General features: G+C 54.9%; 1 protein-coding gene across 4 annotated transcripts in view; it reads right to left on the bottom strand.

Annotated features, from left to right (window-relative positions):
- Positions 1-24030, bottom strand: part of LOC147098642 (PH and SEC7 domain-containing protein 1-like) — a 303222-nt gene that overhangs the window by 11509 nt on the left and 267683 nt on the right. For all 4 annotated transcript variants that reach the window (XM_085970604.1, XM_085970603.1, XM_085970606.1 and 1 more), the window contains one exon: positions 19861-20018. In XM_085970604.1, the coding sequence (XP_085826730.1) occupies positions 19861-20018 (158 nt within the window). The remainder of the gene's footprint in view (positions 1-19860; positions 20019-24030) is intronic.

Genomic DNA, 24030 nt, shown 5'->3' with positions numbered 1-24030 from the left:
GTTCGAGTACAGAAGCAGACCATTCAGCCCATCACTTCTGTAACCGTGTTTTCCCCACATCAGCCTCCCAGTCTAATCCCAGTCTCCGGCTCACTCCCCACACCCAGTCTAATCCCACTCTCCTGCTCACTCCCCACACCCAGTCTAATCCCAGTCTCCGGCTCACTCCCCGTACCCAGTCTAATCCCACTCTCCGGCTCACTCCCCACACCCAGTCTAATCCCACTTTCCTGTTCACTCCCCACACCAGGTCTAATCCCAGTCTCCTGTTCACTCCCCACACCCAGTCTAATCCCACTTTCCTGTTCACTCCCCACACCAGGTCTAATCCCAGTCTCCTGTTCACTCCCCACACCCAGTCTAATCCTAGTCTCCTGCTCACTCCCCAATACCCAGTCTAATCCCAGTCTCCTGCTCACTCCCCATACCCAGTCTAATCCCAATCTCCTGTTCACTCCCCAATACCCAGTCTAATCCCAGTCTCCTGCTCATTCCCCACACCCAGTCTAATCCCAGTCTCCTGCTCACTCCCCAATACCCACTCTAATCCCAGTCTCCTGCACACTCCCCACACCCAGTCAAATCCCAGTCTCCTGCTCACTCCCCATTCCCAGTCTAATCCCAGTCTCCTGCTCACTCCCCACACCCAGTCTAATCCCACTCTCCTGCTCACTCCCCATTCCCAGTCTAATCCCACTCTCCGGCACACTCCCCATTCCTAGTCTAATCCCAGTCTCCTGCTCACTCCCCATTCCCAGTCTAATGCCAGTCTCCTGCTCACTCCCCATTCCCAGTCTAATCCCAGTCTCCTGCTCACTCCCCATTCCCAGTCTAATCCCAGTCTCCTGCTCACTCCCCATTCCCAGTCTAATCCCACTCTCCTGCTCACTCCCATTCCCAGTCTAATCCCAGTCTCCTGCTCACTCCCCATTCCCAGTCTAATGCCAGTCTCCTGCTCACTCCCCACACCCAGTCTAATCCCAGTCTCCTGCTCACTCCCCATTCCCAGTCTAATCCCAGTCTCCTGCTCACTCCCCATTCCCAGTCTAATACCAGTCTCCTGCTCACTCCCCATTCCCAGTCTAATCCCAGTCTCCTGCTCACTCCCCATTCCCAGTCTAATCCCAGTCTCCTGCTCACTCCCCACACCCAGTCTAATCCCACTCTCCTGCTCACTCCCCACACCCAGTCTAATCCCAGTCTCCTGCTCACTCCCCATTCCCAGTCTAATCCCAGTCTCCTGCTCTCTCCCCATTCCCAGTCTAATCCCACTCTCCTGCTCACTCCCCACACCCAGTCTAATCCCAGTCTCCTGCTCACTCCCCATTCCCAGTCTAATCCCAGTCTCCTGCTCACTCCCCACACCCAGTCTAATCCCAGTCTCTGGCTCACTCCCCATTCCCAGTCTAATCCCACTCTCCTGCTCACTCCCCACACCCAGTCTAATCCCACTCTCCTGCTCACTCCCCACACCCAGTCTAATCCCAGTCTCCTGCTCACTCCCATTCACAGTCTAATCCCAGTCTCCTGCTCACTCCCCACACCCAGTCTAATCCCAGTCTCCTGCTCACTCCCCATTCCCAGTCTAATCCCAGTCTCCTGCTCACTCCCCACACCCAGTCTAATCCGACTCTCCTGCTCACTCCCATTCCCAGTCTAATCCCAGTCTGCTGCTCACTCCCCATTCCCAGTCTAATCCCAGTCTCCTGCTCACTCCCCACACCCAGTCTAATCCCAGTCTCCTGCTCACTCCATATTCCCGGTCTAATCCCAGTCTCCTGCTCACTCCCCATTCCCAGTCTCATCCCAGTCTCCTGCTCACTCCCCACACCCAGACTAATCCCAGTCTCCTGCTCACTCCCCATTCCCAGTCTAATCCCAGTCTCCGGCTCACTCCCCATTCCCAGTCTAATCCCAGTCTCCTGCTCACTCCCCATTCCCAGTCTAATCCCAGTCTCCTGCTCACTCCCATTCCCAGTCTAATCCCACTCTCCTGCTCACTCCCCATTCCCAGTCTAATCCCAGTCTCCTGCTGACTCCCCATTCCCAGTCTAATCCCAGTCTCCTGCTCACTCCCCATTCCCCGTCTAATCACACTCTCCTGTTCACTCCCCACACCCAGTCTAATCCCGCTCTCCTGCTCACTCCCCACACCCAGTCTAATCCCAGTCTCCTGCTCACTCCCCATTCCCAGTCTAATCCCACTCTCCTGCTCACTCCCCACACCCAGTCTAATCCCAGTCTCCTGCTCACTCCCCACACCCAGTCTAATCCCAGTCTCCTGCTCACTCCCCATTCCCAGTCTAATCCCAGTCTCCTGCTCACTCCCCATTCCCAGTCTAATCCCAGTCTCCTGCTCACTCCCATTCCCAGTCTAATCCCACTCTCCTGCTCACTCCCCATTCCCAGTCTAATCCCAGTCTCCTGCTCACTCCCCATTCCCAGTCTAATCCCACTCTCCTGCTCACTCCCCACACCCAGTCTAATCCCAGTCTCCTGCTCACTCCCCATTCCCAGTCTAATCCCAGTCTCCTGCTCACTCCCCATTCCCAGTCTAATCCCAGTCTCCTGCTCACTCCCCATTCCCAGTCTAATCCCAGTCTCCTGCTCACTCCCCATTCCCAGTCTAATCCCAGTCTAATCCCAGTCTCCTGCTCACTCCCAATTCCCAGTCTAATGCCAGTCTCCTGCTCACTCCCCATTCCCAGTCTAATCCCAGTCTCCTGCTCACTCCCCATTCCCAGTCTAATCCCACTCTCCTGCTCACTCCCCATACCCAGTCTAATCCTAGTCTCCTGCTCACTCCCCATCCCCAGTCTAATCCCAGTCTCCTGCTCACTCCCCACACCCAGTCTAATCCCAGTCTCCTGCTCACTCCCCATTCCCAGTCTAATCCCACTCTCCTGCTCACTCCCCACACCCAGTCTAATCCCAGTCTCCGGCTCACTCCCCACACCCAGTCAAATCCCAGTCTCCTGCTCACTCCCCATTCCCAGTCTAATCCCAGTCTCCTGCTCACTCCCCATTCCCAGTCTAATCCCAGTCTCCTGCTCACTCCCCACACCCAGTCTAATCCCACTCTCCTGCTCACTCCCCATTCCCAGTCTAATCCCACTCTCCTGCTCATTCCCCATTCCCAGTCTAATCCGAGTCTCCTGCTCACTCCCCATTCCCAGTCTAATCCCAGTCTCCTGCTCACTCCCCACACCCAGTCTAATCCCAGTCTCCGGCTCACTCCCCATTCCCAGTCTAATCCCAGTCTCCTGCTCACTCCCCACACCCAGTCTAATCCCAGTCTCCTGCTCACTCCCCATTCCCAGTCTAATCCCAGTCTCCTGCTCACTCCCCACACCCAGTCTAATCCCAGTCTACTGCTCACTCCCCATTCCCAGTCTAATCCGAGTCTCCTGCTCACTCCCCACACCCAGTCTAATCCCAGTCTCCTGCTCACTCCCCATTCCCAGTCTAATCCCAGTCTCCTGCTCACTCCCCATTCCCAGTCTAATCCCAGTCTCCTGCTCACTCCCCATTCCCAGTCTGATCCCACTCTCCTGCTCACTCCCCACACCCAGTCTAATCCCACTCTCCTGCTCACTCCCCATTCCCAGTCTAATCCCAGTCTCCTGCAAACTCCCCACACCCAGTCTAATCCCGCTCTCCTGCTCACTCCCCATTCCCAGTCTAATCCCAGTCTCCTGCTCACTCCCCATTCCCAGACTAATCCCAGTCTCCTGCTCACTCCCCATTCCCAGTCTAATCCCAGTCTCCTGCTCACTCCCCATTCCCAGTCTAATCCCAGTCTCCTGCTCACTCCCCACACCCAGTCTAATCCCACTTTCCGGCTCACTACCCACACCCAGTCTAATCCCAGTCTCCTGCTCACTCCCCACACCCAGTCTAATCCCACTTTCCGGCTCACTCCATACACCCAGTCTAATCCCAGCCTCCTGCTCACTCCCCATTCCCAGTCTAATCCCAGTGTCCGGCTCACTCCCCATTCCCAGTCTAATCCCAGTCTCCTGCTCACTCCCCACACCCAATCTAATCCCAGTCTCCGGCTCACTCCCCATTCCCAGTCTAATCCCAGTCTCCTGCTCACTCCCCATTCCCAGTCTAATCCCAGTGTCCTGCTCACTCCCCACAACCAGTCTAATCCCAGTCTCCTGCTCGCTCCCCATTCCCAGTCTAATCCCAGTCTCCTGCTCACTCCCCATTCCCAGTCTAATCCCACTCTCCTGCTCACTCCCCACACCCAGTCTAATCCCAGTCTCCTGCTCACTCCCCATTCCCAGTCTAATCCCAGTCTCCTGCTCACTCCCCATTCCCAGTCTAATCCCAGTCTCCTGGTCACTCCCCATTCCCAGTCTAATCCCAGTCTCCTGCTCACTCCCCATTCCCAGTCCAATGCCAGTCTCCTGCTCACTCCCCACACCCAGTCTAATCCCAGTCTCCTGCTCACTCCCCATCCCCAGTCTAATCCCAGTCTCCTGCTCACTCCCCACACCCAGTCTAATCCCAGTCTCCTGCTCACTCCCCATTCCCAGTCTAATCCCACTCTCCTGCTCACTCTCCACACCCAGTCTAATCCCAGTCTCCGGCTCACTCCCCACACCCAGTCAAATCCCAGTCTCCTGCTCTCTCCCCATTCCCAGTCTAATCCCAGTCTCCTGCTCACTCCCCATTCCCCGTCTAACCCCAGTCTCCTGCTCACTCCCCACACGCAGTCTAATCCCACTCTCCTGCTCACTCCCCATTCCCAGTCTAATCCCACTCTCCTGCTCACTCCCCATTCCCAGTCTAATCCCAGTCTCCTGCTCACTCCCCATTCCCAGTCTAATCCCAGTCTCCTGCTCACTCCCCACACCCAGTCTAACCCCAGTCTCCGGCTCACTCCACATTCCCAGTCTAATCCCAGTCTCCTGCTCACTCCGCACACCCAGTCTAATCCCAGTCTCCTGCTCACTCCCCATTCCCAGTCTAATCCGAGTCTCCTGCTCACTCCCCACACCCAGTCTAATCCCAGTCTCCTGCTCACTCCCCATTCCCAGTCTAATCCCAGTCTCCTGCTCACTCCCCATTCCCAGTCTAATCCCACTCTCCTGCTCACTCCCCATTCCCAGTCTAATCCCACTCTCCTGCTCACTCCCCACACCCAGTCTAATCCCAGTCTCCTGCTCACTCCCCATTCCCAGCCTAATTCCAGTCTCCTGCTCACTCCCCATTCCCAGTCTAATCCCAGTCTCCTGCTCACTCCCCACACCCAGTCTAATCCCAGTCTCCTGCTCACTCCATATTCCCAGTCTAATCCCAGTCTCCTGCTCACTCCCCATTCCCAGTCTAATCCCAGTCTCCTGCTCACTCCCCACACCCAGACTAATCCCAGTCTCCTGCTCACTCCCCATTCCCAGTCTAATCCCAGTCTCCGGCTCACTCCCCATTCCCAGTCTAATCCCAGTCTCCTGCTCACTCCCCATTCCCAGTCTAATCCCAGTCACCTGCTCACTCCCATTCCCAGTCTAATCCCACTCTCCTGCTCACTCCCCATTCCCAGTCTAATCCCAGTCTCCTGCTCGCTCCCCATTCCCAGTCTAATCCCAGTCTCCTGCTCACTCCCCATTCCCAGTCTAATCCCACTCTCCTGCTCACTCCCCACACCCAGTCTAATCCCAGTCTCCGGCTCACTCCCCACACCCAGTCAAATCCCAGTCTCCTGCTCACTCCCCATTCCCAGTCTAATCCCAGTCTCCTGCTCACTCCCCATTCCCAGTCTAATCCCAGTCTCCTGCTCACTCCCCACACGCAGTCTAATCCCACTCTCCTGCTAACTCCCCATTCCCAGTCTAACCCCACTCTCCTGCTCACTCTCCATTCCCAGTCTAATCCCAGTCTCCTGCTCACTCCCCATTCCCAGTCTAATCCCAGTCTCCTGCTCACTCCCCACACCCAGTCTAATCACAGTCTCCGGCTCACTCCCCAATCCCAGTCTAACCCCAGTCTCCTGCTCACTCCCCACACCCAGTCTAATCCCAGTCTCCTGCTCACTCCCCATTCCCAGTCTAATCCGAGTCTCCTGCTCACTCCCCACACCCAGTCTAATCCCAGTCTCCTGCTCACTCCCCATTCCCAGTCTAATCCCAGTCTCCTGCTTACTCCCCATTCCCAGTCTAATCCCAGTCTCCTGCTCACTCCCCATTCCCAGTCTAATCCCACTCTCCTGCTCACTCCCCATTCCCAGTCTAATCCCACTCTCCTGCTCACTCCCCACACCCAGTCTAATCCCAGTCTCCTGCTCACTCCCCATTCCCAGCCTAATCCCAGTCTCCTGCTCACTCCCCATTCCCAGTCTAATCCCAGTCTCCTGCTCACTCCCCACACCCAGTCTAATCCCAGTCTCCTGCTCACTCCATATTCCCAGTCTAATCCCAGTCTCCTGCTCACTCCCCATTCCCAGTCTAATCCCAGTCTCCTGCTCACTCCCCACACCCAGTCTAATCCCAGTCTCCGGCTCACTCCCCATTCCCAGTCTAATCCCAGTCTCCTGCTCACTCCCCACACCCAGTCTAATCCCAGTCTCCTGCTCACTCCCCATTCCCAGTCTAATCCGAGTCTCCTGCTCACTCCCCACACCCAGTCTAATCCCAGTCTCCTGCTCACTCCCCATTCCCAGTCTAATCCCAGTCTCCTGCTCACTCTCCATTCCCAGTCTAATCCCAGTCTCCTGCTCACTCCCCATTCCCAGTCTAATCCCACTCTCCTGCTCACTCCCCATTCCCAGTCTAATCCCACTCTCCTGCTCACTCCCCACACCCAGTCTAATCCCAGTCTCCTGCTCACTCCCCATTCCCAGCCTAATCCCAGTCTCCTGCTCACTCCCCATTCCCAGTCTAATCCCAGTCTCCTGCTCACTCCCCACACCCAGTCTAATCCCAGTCTCCTGCTCACTCCATATTCCCAGTCTAATCCCAGTCTCCTGCTCACTCCCCATTCCCAGTCTAATCCCAGTCTCCTGCTCACTCCCCACACCCAGACTAATCCCAGTCTCCTGCTCACTCCCCATTCCCAGTCTAATCCCAGTCTCCGGCTCACTCCCCATTCCCAGTCTAATCCCACTCTCTTGCTCACTCCCCACACCCAGTCTAATCCCAGTCTCCTGCTCACTCCCCATTCCCAGTCTAATCCCAGTCTCCTGCTCACTCCCCATTTCCAGTCTATTCCCAGTCTCCTGGTCACTCCCCATTCCCAGTCTAATCCCAGTCTCCTGCTCACTCCCCATTCCCAGTCTAATCCCAGTCTCCTGCTCACTCCCCATCCCCAGTCTAATCCCAGTCTCCTGCTCACTCCCCATTCCCAGTCTAATCCCAGTCTCCTGCTCACTCCCCATTTCCAGTCTATTCCCAGTCTCCTGGTCACTCCCCATTCCCAGTCTAATCCCAGTCTCCTGCTCACTCCCCATTCCCAGTCTAATCCCAGTCTCCTGCTCACTCCCCATCCCCAGTCTAATCCCAGTCTCCTGCTCACTCCCCACACCCAGTCTAATCCCAGTCTCCTGCTCACTCCCCATTCCCAGTCTAATCCCACTCTCCTGCTCACTCCCCACACCCAGTCTAATCCCAGTCTCCGGCTCACTCCCCACACCCAGTCAAATCCCAGTCTCCTGCTCACTCCCCATTCCCAGTCTAATCCCAGTCTCCTGCTCACTCCCCATTCCCAGTCTAATCCCAGTCTCCTGCTCACTCCCCACACGCAGTCTAATCCCACTCTCCTGCTCACTCCCCATTCCCAGTCTAACCCCACTCTCCTGCTCACTCTCCATTCCCAGTCTAATCCCAGTCTCCTGCTCACTCCCCATTCCCAGTCTAATCCCAGTCTCCTGCTCACTCCCCACACCCAGTCTAATCCCAGTCTCCGGCTCACTCCCCATTCCCAGTCTAACCCCAGTCTCCTGCTCACTCCCCACACCCAGTCTAATCCCAGTCTCCTGCTCACTCCCCATTTCCAGTCTAATCCGAGTCTCCTGCTCACTCCCCACACCCAGTCTAATCCCAGTCTCCTGCTCACTCCCCATTCCCAGTCTAATCCCAGTCTCCTGCTTACTCCCCATTCCCAGTCTAATCCCAGTCTCCTGCTCACTCCCCATTCCCAGTCTAATCCCACTCTCCTGCTCACTCCCCATTCCCAGTCTAATCCCACTCTCCTGCTCACTCCCCACACCCAGTCTAATCCCAGTCTCCTGCTCACTCCCCATTCCCAGCCTAATCCCAGTCTCCTGCTCACTCCCCATTCCCAGTCTAATCCCAGTCTCCTGCTCACTCCCCACACCCAGTCTAATCCCAGTCTCCTGCTCACTCCATATTCCCAGTCTAATCCCAGTCTACTGCTCACTCCCCATTCCCAGTCTAATCCCAGTCTCCTGCTCACTCCCCACACCCAGTCTAATCCCAGTCTCCGGCTCACTCCCCATTCCCAGTCTAATCCCAGTCTCCTGCTCACTCCCCACACCCAGTCTAATCCCAGTCTCCTGCTCACTCCCCATTCCCAGTCTAATCCCAGTCTCCTGCTCACTCCCCACACCCAGACTAATCCCAGTCTCCTGCTCACTCCCCATTCCCAGTCTAATCCCAGTCTCCGGCTCACTCCCCATTCCCAGTCTAATCCCACTCTCTTGCTCACTCCCCACACCCAGTCTAATCCCAGTCTCCTGCTCACTCCCCATTCCCAGTCTAATCCCAGTCTCCTGCTCACTCCCCATTTCCAGTCTATTCCCAGTCTCCTGGTCACTCCCCATTCCCAGTCTAATCCCAGTCTCCTGCTCACTCCCCATTCCCAGTCTAATCCCAGTCTCCTGCTCACTCCCCATCCCCAGTCTAATCCCAGTCTCCTGCTCACTCCCCATTCCCAGTCTAATCCCAGTCTCCTGCTCACTCCCCATTTCCAGTCTATTCCCAGTCTCCTGGTCACTCCCCATTCCCAGTCTAATCCCAGTCTCCTGCTCACTCCCCATTCCCAGTCTAATCCCAGTCTCCTGCTCACTCCCCATCCCCAGTCTAATCCCAGTCTCCTGCTCACTCCCCACACCCAGTCTAATCCCAGTCTCCTGCTCACTCCCCATTCCCAGTCTAATCCCACTCTCCTGCTCACTCCCCACACCCAGTCTAATCCCAGTCTCCGGCTCACTCCCCACACCCAGTCAAATCCCAGTCTCCTGCTCACTCCCCATTCCCAGTCTAATCCCAGTCTCCTGCTCACTCCCCATTCCCAGTCTAATCCCAGTCTCCTGCTCACTCCCCACACGCAGTCTAATCCCACTCTCCTGCTCACTCCCCATTCCCAGTCTAACCCCACTCTCCTGCTCACTCTCCATTCCCAGTCTAATCCCAGTCTCCTGCTCACTCCCCATTCCCAGTCTAATCCCAGTCTCCTGCTCACTCCCCACACCCAGTCTAATCCCAGTCTCCGGCTCACTCCCCATTCCCAGTCTAACCCCAGTCTCCTGCTCACTCCCCACACCCAGTCTAATCCCAGTCTCCTGCTCACTCCCCATTTCCAGTCTAATCCGAGTCTCCTGCTCACTCCCCACACCCAGTCTAATCCCAGTCTACTGCTCACTCCCCATTCCCAGTCTAATCCCAGTCTCCTGCTTACTCCCCATTCCCAGTCTAATCCCAGTCTCCTGCTCACTCCCCATTCCCAGTCTAATCCCACTCTCCTGCTCACTCCCCATTCCCAGTCTAATCCCACTCTCCTGCTCACTCCCCACACCCAGTCTAATCCCAGTCTCCTGCTCACTCCCCATTCCCAGCCTAATCCCAGTCTCCTGCTCACTCCCCATTCCCAGTCTAATCCCAGTCTCCTGCTCACTCCCCACACCCAGTCTAATCCCAGTCTCCTGCTCACTCCATATTCCCAGTCTAATCCCAGTCTACTGCTCACTCCCCATTCCCAGTCTAATCCCAGTCTCCTGCTCACTCCCCCACACCCAGTCTAATCCCAGTCTCCGGCTCACTCCCCATTCCCAGTCTAATCCCAGTCTCCTGCTCACTCCCCACACCCAGTCTAATCCCAGTCTCCTGCTCACTCCCCATTCCCAGTCTAATCTGAGTCTCCTGCTCACTCCCCACACCCAGTCTAATCCCAGTCTCCTGCTCACTCCCCATTCCCAGTCTAATCCCAGTCTCCTGCTCACATCCCCATTCCCAGTCTAATCCCAGTCTCCTGCTCACTCCCCATTCCCAGTCTAATCCACTCTCCTGCTCACTCCCCATTCCCAGTCTAATCCCACTCTCCTGCTCACTCCCCACACCCAGTCTAATCCCAGTCTCCTGCTCACTCCCCATTCCCAGCCTAATCCCAGTCTCCTGCTCACTCCCCATTCTCAGTCTAATCCCAGTCTCCTGCTCACTCCCCACACCCAGTCTAATCCCAGTCTCCTGCTCACTCCTTATTCCCAGTCTAATCCCAGTCTCCTGCTCACTCCCCATTCCCAGTCTAATCCCAGTCTCCTGCTCACTCCCCACACCCAGACTAATCCCAGTCTCCTGCTCACTCCCCATTCCCAGTCTAATCCCAGTCTCCGGCTCACTCCCCATTCCCAGTCTAATCCCAGTCTCCTGCTCACTCCCCATTCCCAGTCTAATCCCAGTCTCCTGCTCACTCCCCCACACCCAGTCTAATCCCAGTCTCCTGCTCACTCCCCATTCCCAGTCTAATCCCAGTCTCCTGCTCACTCCCCATTCCCAGTCTAATCCCAGTCTCCTGCTCACTCCCCATTCCCAGTCTAATCCCAGTCTCCTGCTCACTCCCCATTCCCAGTCTAATCCCAGTCTCCTGCTCACTCCCAATTCCCAGTCTAATGCCAGTCTCCTGCTCACTCCCCATTCCCAGTCTAATCCCAGTCTCCTGCTCACTCCCCATTCCCAGTCTAATCCCACTCTCCTGCTCACTCCCCACACCCAGTCTAATCCCAGTCTCCTGCTCACTCTCCATCCCCAGTCTAATCCCAGTCTCCTGCTCACTCCCCACACCCAGTCTAATCCCAGTCTCCTGCTCACTCCCCATTCCCAGTCTAATCCCACTCTCCTGCTCACTCCCCACACCTAGTCTAATCCCAGTCTCCGGCTCACTCCCCACACCCAGTCAAATCCCAGTCTCCTGCTCACTCCCCATTCCCAGTCTAATCCCAGTCTCCTGCTCACTCCCCATTCCCAGTCTAATCCCAGTCTCCTGCTCACTCCCCACACCCAGTCTAATCCCACTCTCCTGCTCACTCCCCATTCCCAGTCTAATCCCACTCTCCTGCTCACTCCCCATTCCCAGTCTAATCCGAGTCTCCTGCTCACTCCCCATTCCCAGTCTAATCCCAGTCTCCTGCTCACTCCCCACACCCAGTCTAATCCCAGTCTCCGGCTCACTCCCCATTCCCAGTCTAATCCCAGTCTCCTGCTCACTCCCCACGCCCAGTCTAATCCCAGTCTCCTGCTCACTCCCCATTCCCAGTCTAATCCCAGTCTCCTGCTCACTCCCCACACCCAGTGTAATCCCAGTCTCCTGCTCACTCCCCATTCCCAGTCTAATCCGAGTCTCCTGCTCACTCCCCACACCCAGTCTAATCCCAGTCTCCTGCTCACTCCACATTCCCAGTCTAATCCCAGTCTCCTGCTCACTCCCCATTCCCAGTCTAATCCCAGTCTCCTGCTCACTCCCCATTCCCAGTCTAATCCCACTCTCCTGCTCACTCCCCACACCCAGTCAAATCCCACTCTCCTGCTCACTCCCCATTCCCAGTCTAATCCGAGTCTCCTGCAAACTCCCCACACCCAGTCTAATCCCGCTCTCCTGCTCACTCCCCATTCCCAGTCTAATCCCAGTCTCCTGCTCACTCCCCATTCCCAGACTAATCCCAGTCTCCTGCTCACTCCCCATTCCCAGTCTAATCCCAGTCTCCTGCTCACTCCCCATTCCCAGTCTAATCCCAGTCTCCTGCTCACTCCCCACACCCAGTCTAATCCCACTTTCCGGCTCACTCCCCACACTCAGTCTAATCCCAGTCTCCTGCTCACTCCCCACACCCAGTCTAATCCCACTTTCCGGCTCACTCCATACACCCAGTCTAATCCCACTCTCCTGCTCACTCCCCATTCCCAGTCTAATCCCAGTGTCCGGCTCACTCCCCATTCCCAGTCTAATCCCAGTCTCCTGCTCACTCCCCACACCCAATCTAATCCCAGTCTCCGGCTTACTCCCCATTCCCAGTCTAATCCCAGTCTCCTGCTCACTCCCCATTCCCAGTCTAATCCCAGTGTCCTGCTCACTCCCCACAACCAGTCTAATCCCAGTCTCCTGCTCGCTCCCCATTCCCAGTCTAATCCCAGTCTCCTGCTCACTCCCCATTCCCAGTCTAATCCCACTCTCCTGCTCACTCCCCACACCCAGTCTAATCCCAGTCTCCTGCTCACTCCCCATTCCCAATCTAATCCCAGTCTCCTGCTCACTCCCCATTCCCAGTCTAATCCCAGTCTCCTGGTCACTCCCCATTCCCAGTCTAATGCCAGTCTCCTGCTCACTCCCCACACCCAGTCTAATCCCAGTCTCCTGCTCACTCCCCATCCCCAGTCTAATCCCAGTCTCCTGCTCACTCCCCACACCCAGTCTAATCCCAGTCTCCTGCTCACTCCCCATTCCCAGTCTAATCCCACTCTCCTGCTCACTCCCCACACCCAGTCTAATCCCAGTCTCCGGCTCACTCCCCACACCCAGTCAAATCCCAGTCTCCTGCTCACTCCCCATTCCCAGTCTAATCCCAGTCTCCTGCTCACTCCCCATTCCCAGTCTAATCCCAGTCTCCTGCTCACTCCCCACACGCAGTCTAATCCCACTCTCCTGCTCACTCCCCATTCCCAGTCTAATCCCACTCTCCTGCTCACTCCCCATTCCCAGTCTAATCCCAGTCTCCTGCTCACTCCCCATTCCCAGTCTAATCCCAGTCTCCTGCTCACTCCCCACACCCAGTCTAATCCCAGTCTCCGGCTCACTCCCCATTCCCAGTCTAATCCCAGTCTCCTGCTCACTCCCCACACCCAGTCTAATCCCAGTCTCCTGCTCACTCCCCATTCCCAGTCTAATCCGAGTCTCCTGCTCACTCCCCACACCCAGTCTAATCCCAGTCTCCTGCTCACTCCCCATTCCCAGTCTAATCCCAGTCTCCTGCTCACTCCCCATTCCCAGTCTAATCCCACTCTCCTGCTCACTCCCCATTCCCAGTCTAATCCCACTCTCCTGCTCACTCCCCACACCCAGTCTAATCCCAGTCTCCTGCTCACTCCCCATTCCCAGCCGAATGCCAGTCTCCTGCTCACTCCCCATTCCCAGTCGAATCCCAGTCTCCTGCTCACTCCCCACACCCAGTCTAATCCCAGTCTCCTGCTCACTCCATATTCCCAGTCCAATCCCAGTCTCCTGCTCACTCCCCATTCCCAGTCTAATCCCAGTCTCCTGCTCACTCCCCACACCCAGACTAATCCCAGTCTCCTGCTCACTCCCCATTCCCAGTCTAATCCCAGTCTCCGGCTAACTCCCCATTCCCAGTCTAATCCCAGTCTCCTGCTCACTCCCCATTCCCAGTCTAATCCCAGTCTCCTGCTCACTCCCATTCCCAGTCTAAACCCACTCTCCTGCTCACTCCCCACACCCAGTCTAATCCCAGTCTCCTGCTCACTCCCCATTCCCAGTCTAATCCCAGTCTCCTGCTCACTCCCCATTCCCAGTCTATTCCCAGTCTCCTGGTCACTCCCCATTCCCAGTCTAATCCCAGTCTCCTGCTCACTCCCCATTCCCAGTCTAATCCCAGTCTCCTGCTCATTCCCCATTCCCAGTCTAATCCCAGTCTCCTGCTCACTCCCCATTCCCAGTCTAATCCCACTCTCCTGCTCACTCCCCACACCCAGTCTAATCCCAGTCTCCTGCTCACTCCCCATCCCCAGTCTAATCCCAGTCTCCTGCTCACTCCCCACACCCAGTCTAATCCCAGTCTCCTGCTCACTCCCCATTCCCAGTCTAATCCCACTCTCCTGCTCACTCCCCACACCCAGTCTAATCCCAGTCTCCGGCTCACTCCCCACACCCAGTCAAATCCCAGTCTCCTGCTCACTCCCCATTCCCAGTCTAATCCCAGTCTCCTGCTCACTCCCCATTCCCAGTCTAATCCCAGTCTCCTGCTCGCTCCCCACACGCAGTCTAATCCCACTCTCCTGCTCACTCCCCATTCCCAGTCTAACCCCACTCTCCTGCTCACTCTCCATTCCCAGTCTAATCCCAGTCTCCTGCTCACTCCCCATTCCCAGTCTAATCCCAGTCTCCTGCTCACTCCCCACACCCAGTCTAATCCCAGTCTCCGGCTCACTCCCCATTCCCAGTCTCACCCCAGTCTCCTGCTCACTCCCCACACCCAGTCTAATCCCAGTCTCCTGCTCACTCCCCATTCCCAGTCTAATCCGAGTCTCCTGCTCACTCCCCACACCCAGTCTAATCCCAGTCTCCTGCTCACTCCCCATTCCCAGTCTAATCCCAGTCTCCTGCTCACTCCCCATTCCCAGTCTAATCCCAGTCTCCTGCTCACTCCCCATTCCCAGTCTAATCCCACTCTCCTGCTCACTCCCCATTCCCAGTCTAATCCCAATCTCCTGCTCACTCCCCACACCCAGTCTAATCCCAGTCTCCTGCTCACTCCCCATTCCCAGTCTAATCCCAGTCTCCTGCTCACTCCCCACACCCAGTCTAATCCCAGTCTCCTGCTCACTCCATATTCCCAGTCTAATCCCAGTCTCCTGCTCACTCCCCATTCCCAGTCTAATCCCAGTCTCCTGCTCACTCCCCACACCCAGTCTAATCCCAGTCTCCGGCTCACTCCCCATTCCCAGTCTAATCCCAGTCTCCTGCTCACTCCCCACACCCAGTCTAATCCCAGTCTCCTGCTCACTCCCCATTCCCAGTCTAATCCGAGTCTCCTGCTCACTCCCCACACCCAGTCTAATCCCAGTCTCCTGCTCACTCCCCATTCCCAGTCTAATCCCAGTCTCCTGCTCACTCCCCATTCCCAGTCTAATCCCAGTCTCCTGCTCACTCCCCATTCCCAGTCTAATCCCAGTCTCCTGCTCACTCCCATTCCCAGTCTAATCCCACTCTCCTGCTCACTCCCCATTCCCAGTCTAGTCCCAGTCTCCTGCTCGCTCCCCATTCCCAGTCTAATCCCAGTCTCCTGCTCACTCCCCATTCCCAGTCTAATCCCACTCTCCTGCTCACTCCCCACACCCAGTCTAATCCCAGTCTCCTGCTCACTCCCCATTCCCAGTCTAATCCCAGTCTCCTGCTCACTCCCCATTCCCAGTCTATTCCCAGTCTCCTGGTCACTCCCCATTCCCAGTCTAATCCCAGTCTCCTGCTCACTCCCCATTCCCAGTCTAATCCCAGTCTCCTGCTCACTCCCCATTCCCAGTCTAATCCCAGTCTCCTGCTCACTCCCCATTCCCAGTCTAATCCCACTCTCCTGCTCACTCCCCACACCCAGTCTAATCCCAGTCTCCTGCTCACTCCCCATCCCCAGTCTAATCCCAGTCTCCTGCTCACTCCCCACACCCAGTCTAATCCCAGTCTCCTGCTCACTCCCCATTCCCAGTCTAATCCCACTCTCCATTCCCAGTCTAATCCCACTCTCCTGCTCCCTCCCCATTCCCAGTCTAATCCCAGTCTCCTGCTAACTCCCCACACCCAGTCTAATCCCAGTCTCCTGCTCACTCCCCATTCCCAGTCGAATCCCAGTCTCCTGCTCACTCCACATTCCCAGTCTAATCCCAGTCTCCTGCTCACTCCCCACACCCAGACTAATCCCAGTCTCCTGCTCACTCCCCATTCCCAGTCTAATCCCAGTCTCCGGCTCACTCCCCATTCCCAGTCTAATTCCAGTCTCCTGCTCACTCCCCATTCCCAGTCTAATCCCACTCTCTGGCTCACTCCCCATTCCCAGTCTAATCCCAGTCTCCTGCTCACTCCCCATTCCCAGTCTAATCCCAGTATCCGGCTCACTCCCCATTCCCAGTCTAATCCCAGTCTCCTGCTCACTCCCCATTCCCAGTCTAATCCCACTCTCCTGCTCACTCCCCACACCCAGTCTAATCCCACTCTCCTGCTCACTCCCCATTCCCAGTCTAATCCCAGTCTCCTGCTCACTCCCCATTCCCAGTCTAATCCCACTCTCCTGCTCACTCCCCACACCCAGTCTAATCCCAGTCTCCTGCTCACTCCCCATTCCCAGTCTAATCCCAGTCTCCTGCTCACTCCCCACACCCAGTCTAATCCCAGTCTCCTGCTCACTCCCCATTCCCGGTCTAATCCCAGTCTCCTGCTCACTCCCCCACACCCAGTCTAATCCCAGTCTCCTGCTCACTCCCCATTCCCAGTCTAATCCCAGTCTCCGGCTCACTCCCCACACCCAGTCTAATCCCAGTCTCCTGCTCACTCCCCCATTCCCAGTCTAATCCCACTCTCCTGCTCACTCCCCATTCCCAGTCTAATCCCACTCTCCTGCTCACTCCCCACACCCAGTCTAATCCCAGTCTCCTGCTCACTCCCCATTCCCAGTCTAATCCCAGTCTCCTGCTCACTCCCTACACCCTGTCTAATCGCAGTCTCCTGTTCACTCCCCATTCCCAGTCTAATCCCAGTGTCCTGCTCACTCCCCACACCCTGTCTAATCCCAGTCTCCTGTTCACTCCCCACACCCAGTCTAATCCCAGTCTCCTGCTCACTCCCCATTCCCAGTCTAATCCCAGTCTCCTGCTCACTCCCCATTTCCCGTCTAATCCCAGTCTCCTGCTCACTCCCCATTCCCAGTCTAATCCCAGTCTCCTGCTCACTCCCCATTCCCCGTCTAATCCCACTCTCCTGTTCACTCCCCACACCCAGTCTAATCCCAGTCTCCTGCTCACTCCCCATTCCCAGTCTAATCCCACTCTCCTGCTCGCTCCCCACACCCAGTCTAATCCCAGTCTCCTGCTCACTGCCCATTCCCAGTCTAATCCCAGTCTCCTGCTCACTCCCCATTCCCAGTCTAATCCCAGTCTCCTGCTCACTCCCGCACACCCAGTCTAATCCCAGTCTCCTGCTCACTCCCCATTCCCAGTCTAATCCCAGTCTCCTGCTCACTCCCATCCCAGTCTAATCCCACTCTCCTGCTCACTCCCCATTCCCGGTCTAATCCCAGTCTCCGGCTCACTCCCCATTCCCCGTCTAATCCCACTCTCCTGTTCACTCCCCACACCCAGTCTAATCCCACTCTCCTGCTCACTCCCCACACCCAGTCTAATCCCAGTCTCCTGCTCACTCCCCATTCCCAGTCTAGTCCTAGTCTCCGGCTCACTCCCCATTCCCAGTCTAATCCCAGTCTCCTGCTGACTCCCCATTCCCAGTCTAATCCCAGTCTCCTGCTCCCTCCCCATTCCCAGTCTAATCCCAGTCTCCTGCTCACTCCCCACACCCAGTCTAATCCCAGTCTCCTGCTCACTCCCCATTCCCAGTCTAATCCCAGTCTCCTGCTCACTCCCCATTCCCAGTCTAATCCCAGTCTCCTGCTCACTCCCCATTCCCAGTCTAATTCCACTCTCCTGCTCACTCCCCACACCCAGTCTAATCCCAGTCTCCTGCTCACTCCCCATTCCCAGTCTAATCCCACTCTCCTGCTCACTCCCCACACCCAGTCTAATCCCAGTCTCCTGCTCACTCCCCATTCCCAGTCTAATCCCAGTCTCCTGCTCACTCCCCATTCCCAGTCTAATCCCACTCTCCTGCTCACTCCCCACACCCAGTCTAATCCCAGTCTCCTGCTCACTCCCCATTCCCAGTCTAATCCCACTCTCCTGCTCACTCCCCACACCCAGTCTAATCCCAGTCTCCTGCTCACTCCCCAGTCCCAGTCTAATCCCACTCTCCTGCTCACTCCCCATTCCCAGTCTAATCCCAGTCTCCTGCTCACTCCCCACACCCAGTCTAATCCCAGTCTCCTGCTCACTCCCCAGTCCCAGTCTAATCCCACTCTCCTGCTCACTCCCCCACACCCAGTCTAATCCCAGTCTCCTGCTCACTCCCCATTCCCAGTCTAATCCCACTCTCCTGCTCACTCCCCATTCCCAGTCTAATCCCAGTCTCCTGCTCACTCCCTCCACCCAGTCTAATCCCAGTCTCCTGCTCACTCCCCATTCCCAGTCTAATCCCACTCTCCTGCTCACTCCCCCACACCCAGTCTAATCCCAGTCTCCTGCTCACTCCCCATTCCCAGTCTAATCCCACTCTCCTGCTCACTCCCCATTCCCAGTCTAATCCCAGTCTCCTGCTCACTCCCCACACCCAGTCTAATCTCAGTCTCCTGCTCACTCCCCACACCCAGTCTAATCCCAGTCTCCTGCTCACTCCCCATTCCCAGTCTAATCCCACTCTCCTGCTCACTCCCATTCCCAGTCTAATCCCACTCTCCGGCTCACTCCCCATACCCAGTCTAATCCCAGTCTCCTGCTCACTCCCCACTCCCAGTCTAATCCCAGTCTCCTGCTCACTCCCCATTCCCAGTCTAATCCCAGTCTCCCGCTCACTCCCCACACCCAGTCTAATCCCAGTCTCCTGCTCACTCCCCACACCCTGTCTAATCCCAGTCTCCTGCTCACTCCCCATTCCCAGTCTAATCCCAGTGTCCAGCTCACTCCCCATACCCAGTCCAATCCCAGTCTCCTGCTCACTCCCCACACCCAGTCTAATCCCAGTCTCCGGCTCACTCCCCACTCCCAGTCTAATCCCACTCTCCGGCTCACTCCCCATTCCCAGACTAATCCCACTTTCCTTCTGACTCCAGATACCTTGTCTAATCCCACTCTCTGGGCCAGGCCTCCTGGTCCAGAACCCAACAAACTATTATAGAAAGATCGGAAGGAACGGAGAGGAAAAGATCACCAAGATCGATCTGGCCAATTCCAAAGTTCCCAGACTTTGCCTCAATCTGTTGCCCAACAACTGACCAGGTCCCTCTTGCGTATGCGTACACCATCAGCCCTGTCCCAAATATTCACCACCTTCTGTATGAAGTATTGAAATTTAAGTTGCCTGTTCACCATCATTCTTCCGAGCTGCAGTCCATGCCTCTGGTTCCAGGGGTTTGTGAATTTTACCAAACTATTCATTCAGTTTTTATACAGCCCTTAGAATCTTTGATTAGGTCTTCCTGAGCTTTCTTTCCTGCATTGTCAATAGTCCCAGCTCCTTTTAATCTCTCAGAGCTCAGGTGTCTAACCCTCTGTCGCAGCTTATTATAGTTTAGGACTTTTCATTTACTTCTGTTATTTTGTAAGGCCAAGTTTGGAAATAATCAATTATTTGTTCAACTTCAAATGAAAGCAAAACCAGAGAGCAAGATTTACCTTTCGACGGGACAGGGAGCCATTTATTTGCTCCCTACTCGCTTCAGTGACGCTCCTGGCCGTCATATCGTGTTCGCGTCAGTGATCTGCGCTCCTCTAATTCTGGCCTCTTGAGCATCCCTGATTTTAATCACTCCACCATTGGCGGCCGTGCCTTCAGCTGCCAAGGCCCTAAGCTCTGGAATTCCCTCCCTAAACCCTCTCCGCCTCTCTACCTCTCTTTCCTCCTTTAAGACACTCCTTAAAACCTACCTCATCTGTCCTAATTTCTCCTTATGTGGCTCGGTGTTAAATTACGTTTGATAACGCTCCTCTGAAGTACTGTGGGACGATTTACTATGTTAAAGGCGCTATATAAATGCAAGTTGCTGTTGTTGATCTACTATACACTACAAAACTGGTCACTCACGGAGCTTGGAGAAGGAACATTCTCCAATCAGCTGTCTTTAGGTAGAAGACATTGGGCTTCTTGCTGTAGTCAGACGCTCGCACTGCCAGCGAGTGGTGAATGCTGATGGCATTCTTCAAATCTTCTTCTGACAACTGCTTGTCGGATTTATACTCGTCCTGTCACGAACAAAGACAAGGAAACTAATCAACATAACCACCACATCCCACAACCTTCAAAGAAGAGCAGGAAGTTCTCCCTGCTCCGTCAACTTTGCCCATCCCCAACTGCCCCTCAAGAAGGTGGTGGTGAGCCGCCTTCTTGAACCGCTGCAGTCCGTGCGGTGAAGGTGCTCCCACAGTGCTGTTAGGGAAGGAGTTCCCGGATTTTGACCCAACGGCGATGAAGGAACGACCGATATATTTCCAAGTTGGGATGGTGTGTGACTTGGAGGCAAACTTGCGCACAGCAAGCTCCCACAAATGTGATAACGACCAGATAATCTGCTTTTGCGATGTTGATTGAGGGATAAATATTGGCCAGAACTCCCCTGCTCTTCTTCGAAATAGCGCCGTGGGATCTTTCAGAAACATAGAACATAGAAAAATAGGAGCAGGAGTAGGCCATTCGGCCCTTCGAGCCTGCCCCACCATTCAATATGATCATGGCTGATCCTCTATCTCGATACCATATTCCCGCTCTCTCCCCATAACCCTTGATGCCTTTTGTGTCTAGAAATCTATCTATCTCCTTCTTAAATGTATTCAGTGACTTGGCCTCCACAACCTTCTGTGGTAGAGAATTCCACAGGTTCACCATCCTCTGAGTGAAGAAATTTCTCCTCATCTCAGTCCTAAATGTCCTACCCCGTATCCTGAGTCTGTGACCCCTCTATAAACACGGGACGACCATCAGAGAGCGGACACCGTTGCATCCCACTTGATACAAACAACAAAGGCTCCGGTGGACAAAGAATTTCGACGGCAGGTGAAGAGGCAGCTTCCGACAAACTTGATGGTGGCACCAAGATCGTCAACTACGTCTGACCCGTTCACCCTGGACGAACTAAACGCCGCCCCGTCGCCAACCAAATCTGGAAAAACTGCAGGCCCAACAGCTTGAAAAGGATTAACTGGTCATTCCTCCCATTTGTTCGACAAATTGGTTGCTGCGCGCGGCTCCATAACAGTGCCTGTGTTTCATAGGCCTGTATTTTCCGACCCCTACGGGTGTGTACGAGCTGTGAACGCACCCGTAGGGACCTCGCAAGTGCCGGTTTCAGGCATGTGAAGCTCATGCGCTGAAAACCGGCACTTCCGATCTGTCAAGAATCCTCCGCCTGCCCTGGAGAAGGGCCTCTGCAGGGGGGGGAGTTCCGCTTTCTGCAGAACCTCCGCCCGCTGAAAACACTTAAAAATCTTACGCCTGGTAAAAGCATAAGGGGGAAAAATTCAGTATCGCCCCGTTTGGGGCGCCATTATCAGCCGTGCGCAAAGTTTAGCGCCTGGCGCTAATTATCGCCTCTGACGGCAAACTTGGCTTTTATCGCCCCTGGAGGTGATTGGAGCGCTAAATCAGGCGCTTCACACCTGTCTTAAGGCGCAAAGGCCGAGCAGCGAGGCGCTACCTCAGAGCGCTGGCGAAGCAAGGAAGAGCAAATCAAAATGAACCTGCAAAGTGCTGCTCAGTACTCAAAACTCCTTCACACAGCGTTGAATCTCTCCAGAAGTCTCTCTCTCTCTCTCTCTCTCTCTCAGAATGCGTGGTGCAAAAATGTCACCAACAAAAAAAGGCAGGAAGCGGTCGCCTTTAAATAGCGCTCCCCCAGTCCCTTTCTGACAGCAAAACGCTCCCCTCAACCTGTCGTTGCTAGCGGCAGGCGGTAAGGCAGGGGGCGCCACTCAATATCCGGTCCGGGGTGTTGCACGCTCGACTGACGTCACGATCTGCCGGCGCAGGAGATCGTGGCGGTAGTGTTTAGTGCCGCCGCAAAATGTCTAGTTAATTTCGTGAGCGGCGCAAACATCGCCGCGCCCGGGCGTTAGTTGCTTCGCGCCCCATTAGCGCCCTCTTAAGGCGCTAATGGGAGGCGCAAACAACTGAATTTTTCCCCCATACAGTTTAAAAAAGTGAAAAAAAATTTCACTCATTTATAATTTAAAAATACTTTAAAAAAAGGTAAGTTTATTTTTAGCCCCGTAAAAAACTTTAATTTAAATTTTTGTTTAAAAATATTTAATTCAATGTCATTTTAAAAATGTGATAAAAAAAAATTATTTAATGTTTTGATGTGTTTTTGGAGTGATGTTCATTCATACTTTTGACAGGCCTAAGCTGTCAAAAGTATGAAGGGGGATTCCCTTCTCCCATTGGTTCCCCATGGCGCACATGATCCCAGGGACGCTTGCGAACTGCCTGTGCCCCCTGGGATACCTGGACCTCTGCGCAATTTCGACTGTGGCGAGGCCCAGGAGGGGAAATGGCCGGATCTCGGGAGCCCTCAGGCAAGGGCGTAGATTTTTTTCCAGATCGGAGGCCTCCGCACGCAGGATGCCTCCGATCGGAAAATGCGGGCCAAAGTAATTCACTGGTTGCGTCCGGTGGCTGTGATGAGGAACTATCAAAAATGCAGGTTTTCTTTTTAAGTACCCAGCCTGGGAATGGTGTGTAGAAACCAGGAATTGAGGGAGGGAAGATACATACAAAAAGATTGGGGTGGGGTATTTTAACCACACCCCCTCCGGGAATGGGGCAGGACCGAATCGATTCCTGCCCGCTGCCATCTTAACCAGGCCTTTTTGTCTCAGGTGGCCATTGTGCCCGCCTGACTCAGTTATTAATACCAGCAAATGGGGGGTCCTATGATGTCATCAGGATCCCAATGGCACTTTCAAACCTGGCAGGGAAGAGGAGCAGGACCTCCAAGGTACCTCCAAACTTTTTCTTGGTGGGGCCAGGAGGGGCAGGAGCATGCCCCCGGCCACCACTCGGAAAGTCGGGGCCCCTGCTGATCCAGGCTCCCCCCCACCCCACCTCCAAAATAGCCCCCAGTCCCCCGCCTCCCCCCACACCCACTTGCCTTGGTGCTGGCGGGCGGTCATCTGTTTTTATTACATGTTTCATCATTTACAGTTCCCCTCCCACCCCCCACTTTTATCCAAACTTTGGGCTATGATTGACTTGATGGGCTTGACAGGGTAGATGCAGAGAGGATGCTTCCCCTCATGGGGGAATCTAGAACTAGGGGGCATAATTTCAGAATTAGAGGGCACCCATTTAAATCGGAAATGAGGAGGAATTTCTTCTCTCAGAGGGTCGTGAATCTTTGGAATTATCTTCCCCAGAGAGCTGTGGAGGCGGAGTCACTGAATATATTTAAGGTGGAGACAGATTTTTGAACGATAAGGGAGTTGAGGGTTATGGGGAGCGGGCAGGGAACTGGAGTTGAGGCCAAGACCAGATCAGCCATGATCTTATTGAATGGCGGAGCAGGCGCGAGGGGCCGAATGACCGACTCCTGCTCCTACGTCTTATACTCTTATGATAGTGGGGGCATTACTGTCAAGCACCAATCCGTCCTCACCCAGCAGCCACACAATTCTGCACAATTTCCAGTGGGGGAGAACGGAGGGGAACCCTGGCTGATTATTCCCTTCTTTGGTTAGGGTCACAGTCCAATGTTAAGACCCCTATGAACAGCCCAGCTGAGGCCAAGTGTTGAACCTAGGACCCTCCTGGTCTATTATGCCTCGTTACCAAACTGGTAAAAGGAGTACATTTAATCCCTGAGACTTCAGGTTAGCAACTAGATGTACTGCTAAAAGGGCATGTCTGGCAGAACATGGCACAGTTCACTCACGGTCCGATACACTGTGCCACTGGATGGCAAAGCAAAGGTTTGGACTTGTGATTCCCCACATGGTAAGTTCCCTATCTTGGCCATGTCCATCAGAGATACAAAAGAGGAAATAAAAAACAAAACTCAAGAGGGAGAATCACTCAGGTCACCCTCACAGCTCTCCTTTTTAAAAATTCATTCACAGGATGTGGGCGTCACTGGCAAGGCCTAGCGTTCATTGCCCGTCCCTAATTGCCCTCGAGATGGTGGTGATGAGCCGCCTTCTTAAACCGCTGCAGTCTGTGTGGTGAAGGTGCTCCCACAGTGCTGTTAGGTACTGTAACATAGTGGTT

This window comes from Somniosus microcephalus, chromosome 29 (genome assembly GCF_052327205.1).
Source record: "Somniosus microcephalus isolate GS21.2 chromosome 29, FLI_Smic_1.0, whole genome shotgun sequence".
Lineage (NCBI taxonomy): Eukaryota > Metazoa > Chordata > Chondrichthyes > Squaliformes > Somniosidae > Somniosus > Somniosus microcephalus.
The sequence above is the reverse complement of the archived record's forward strand: the minus strand, read 5'-3'. Positions and strand labels throughout refer to the sequence as shown.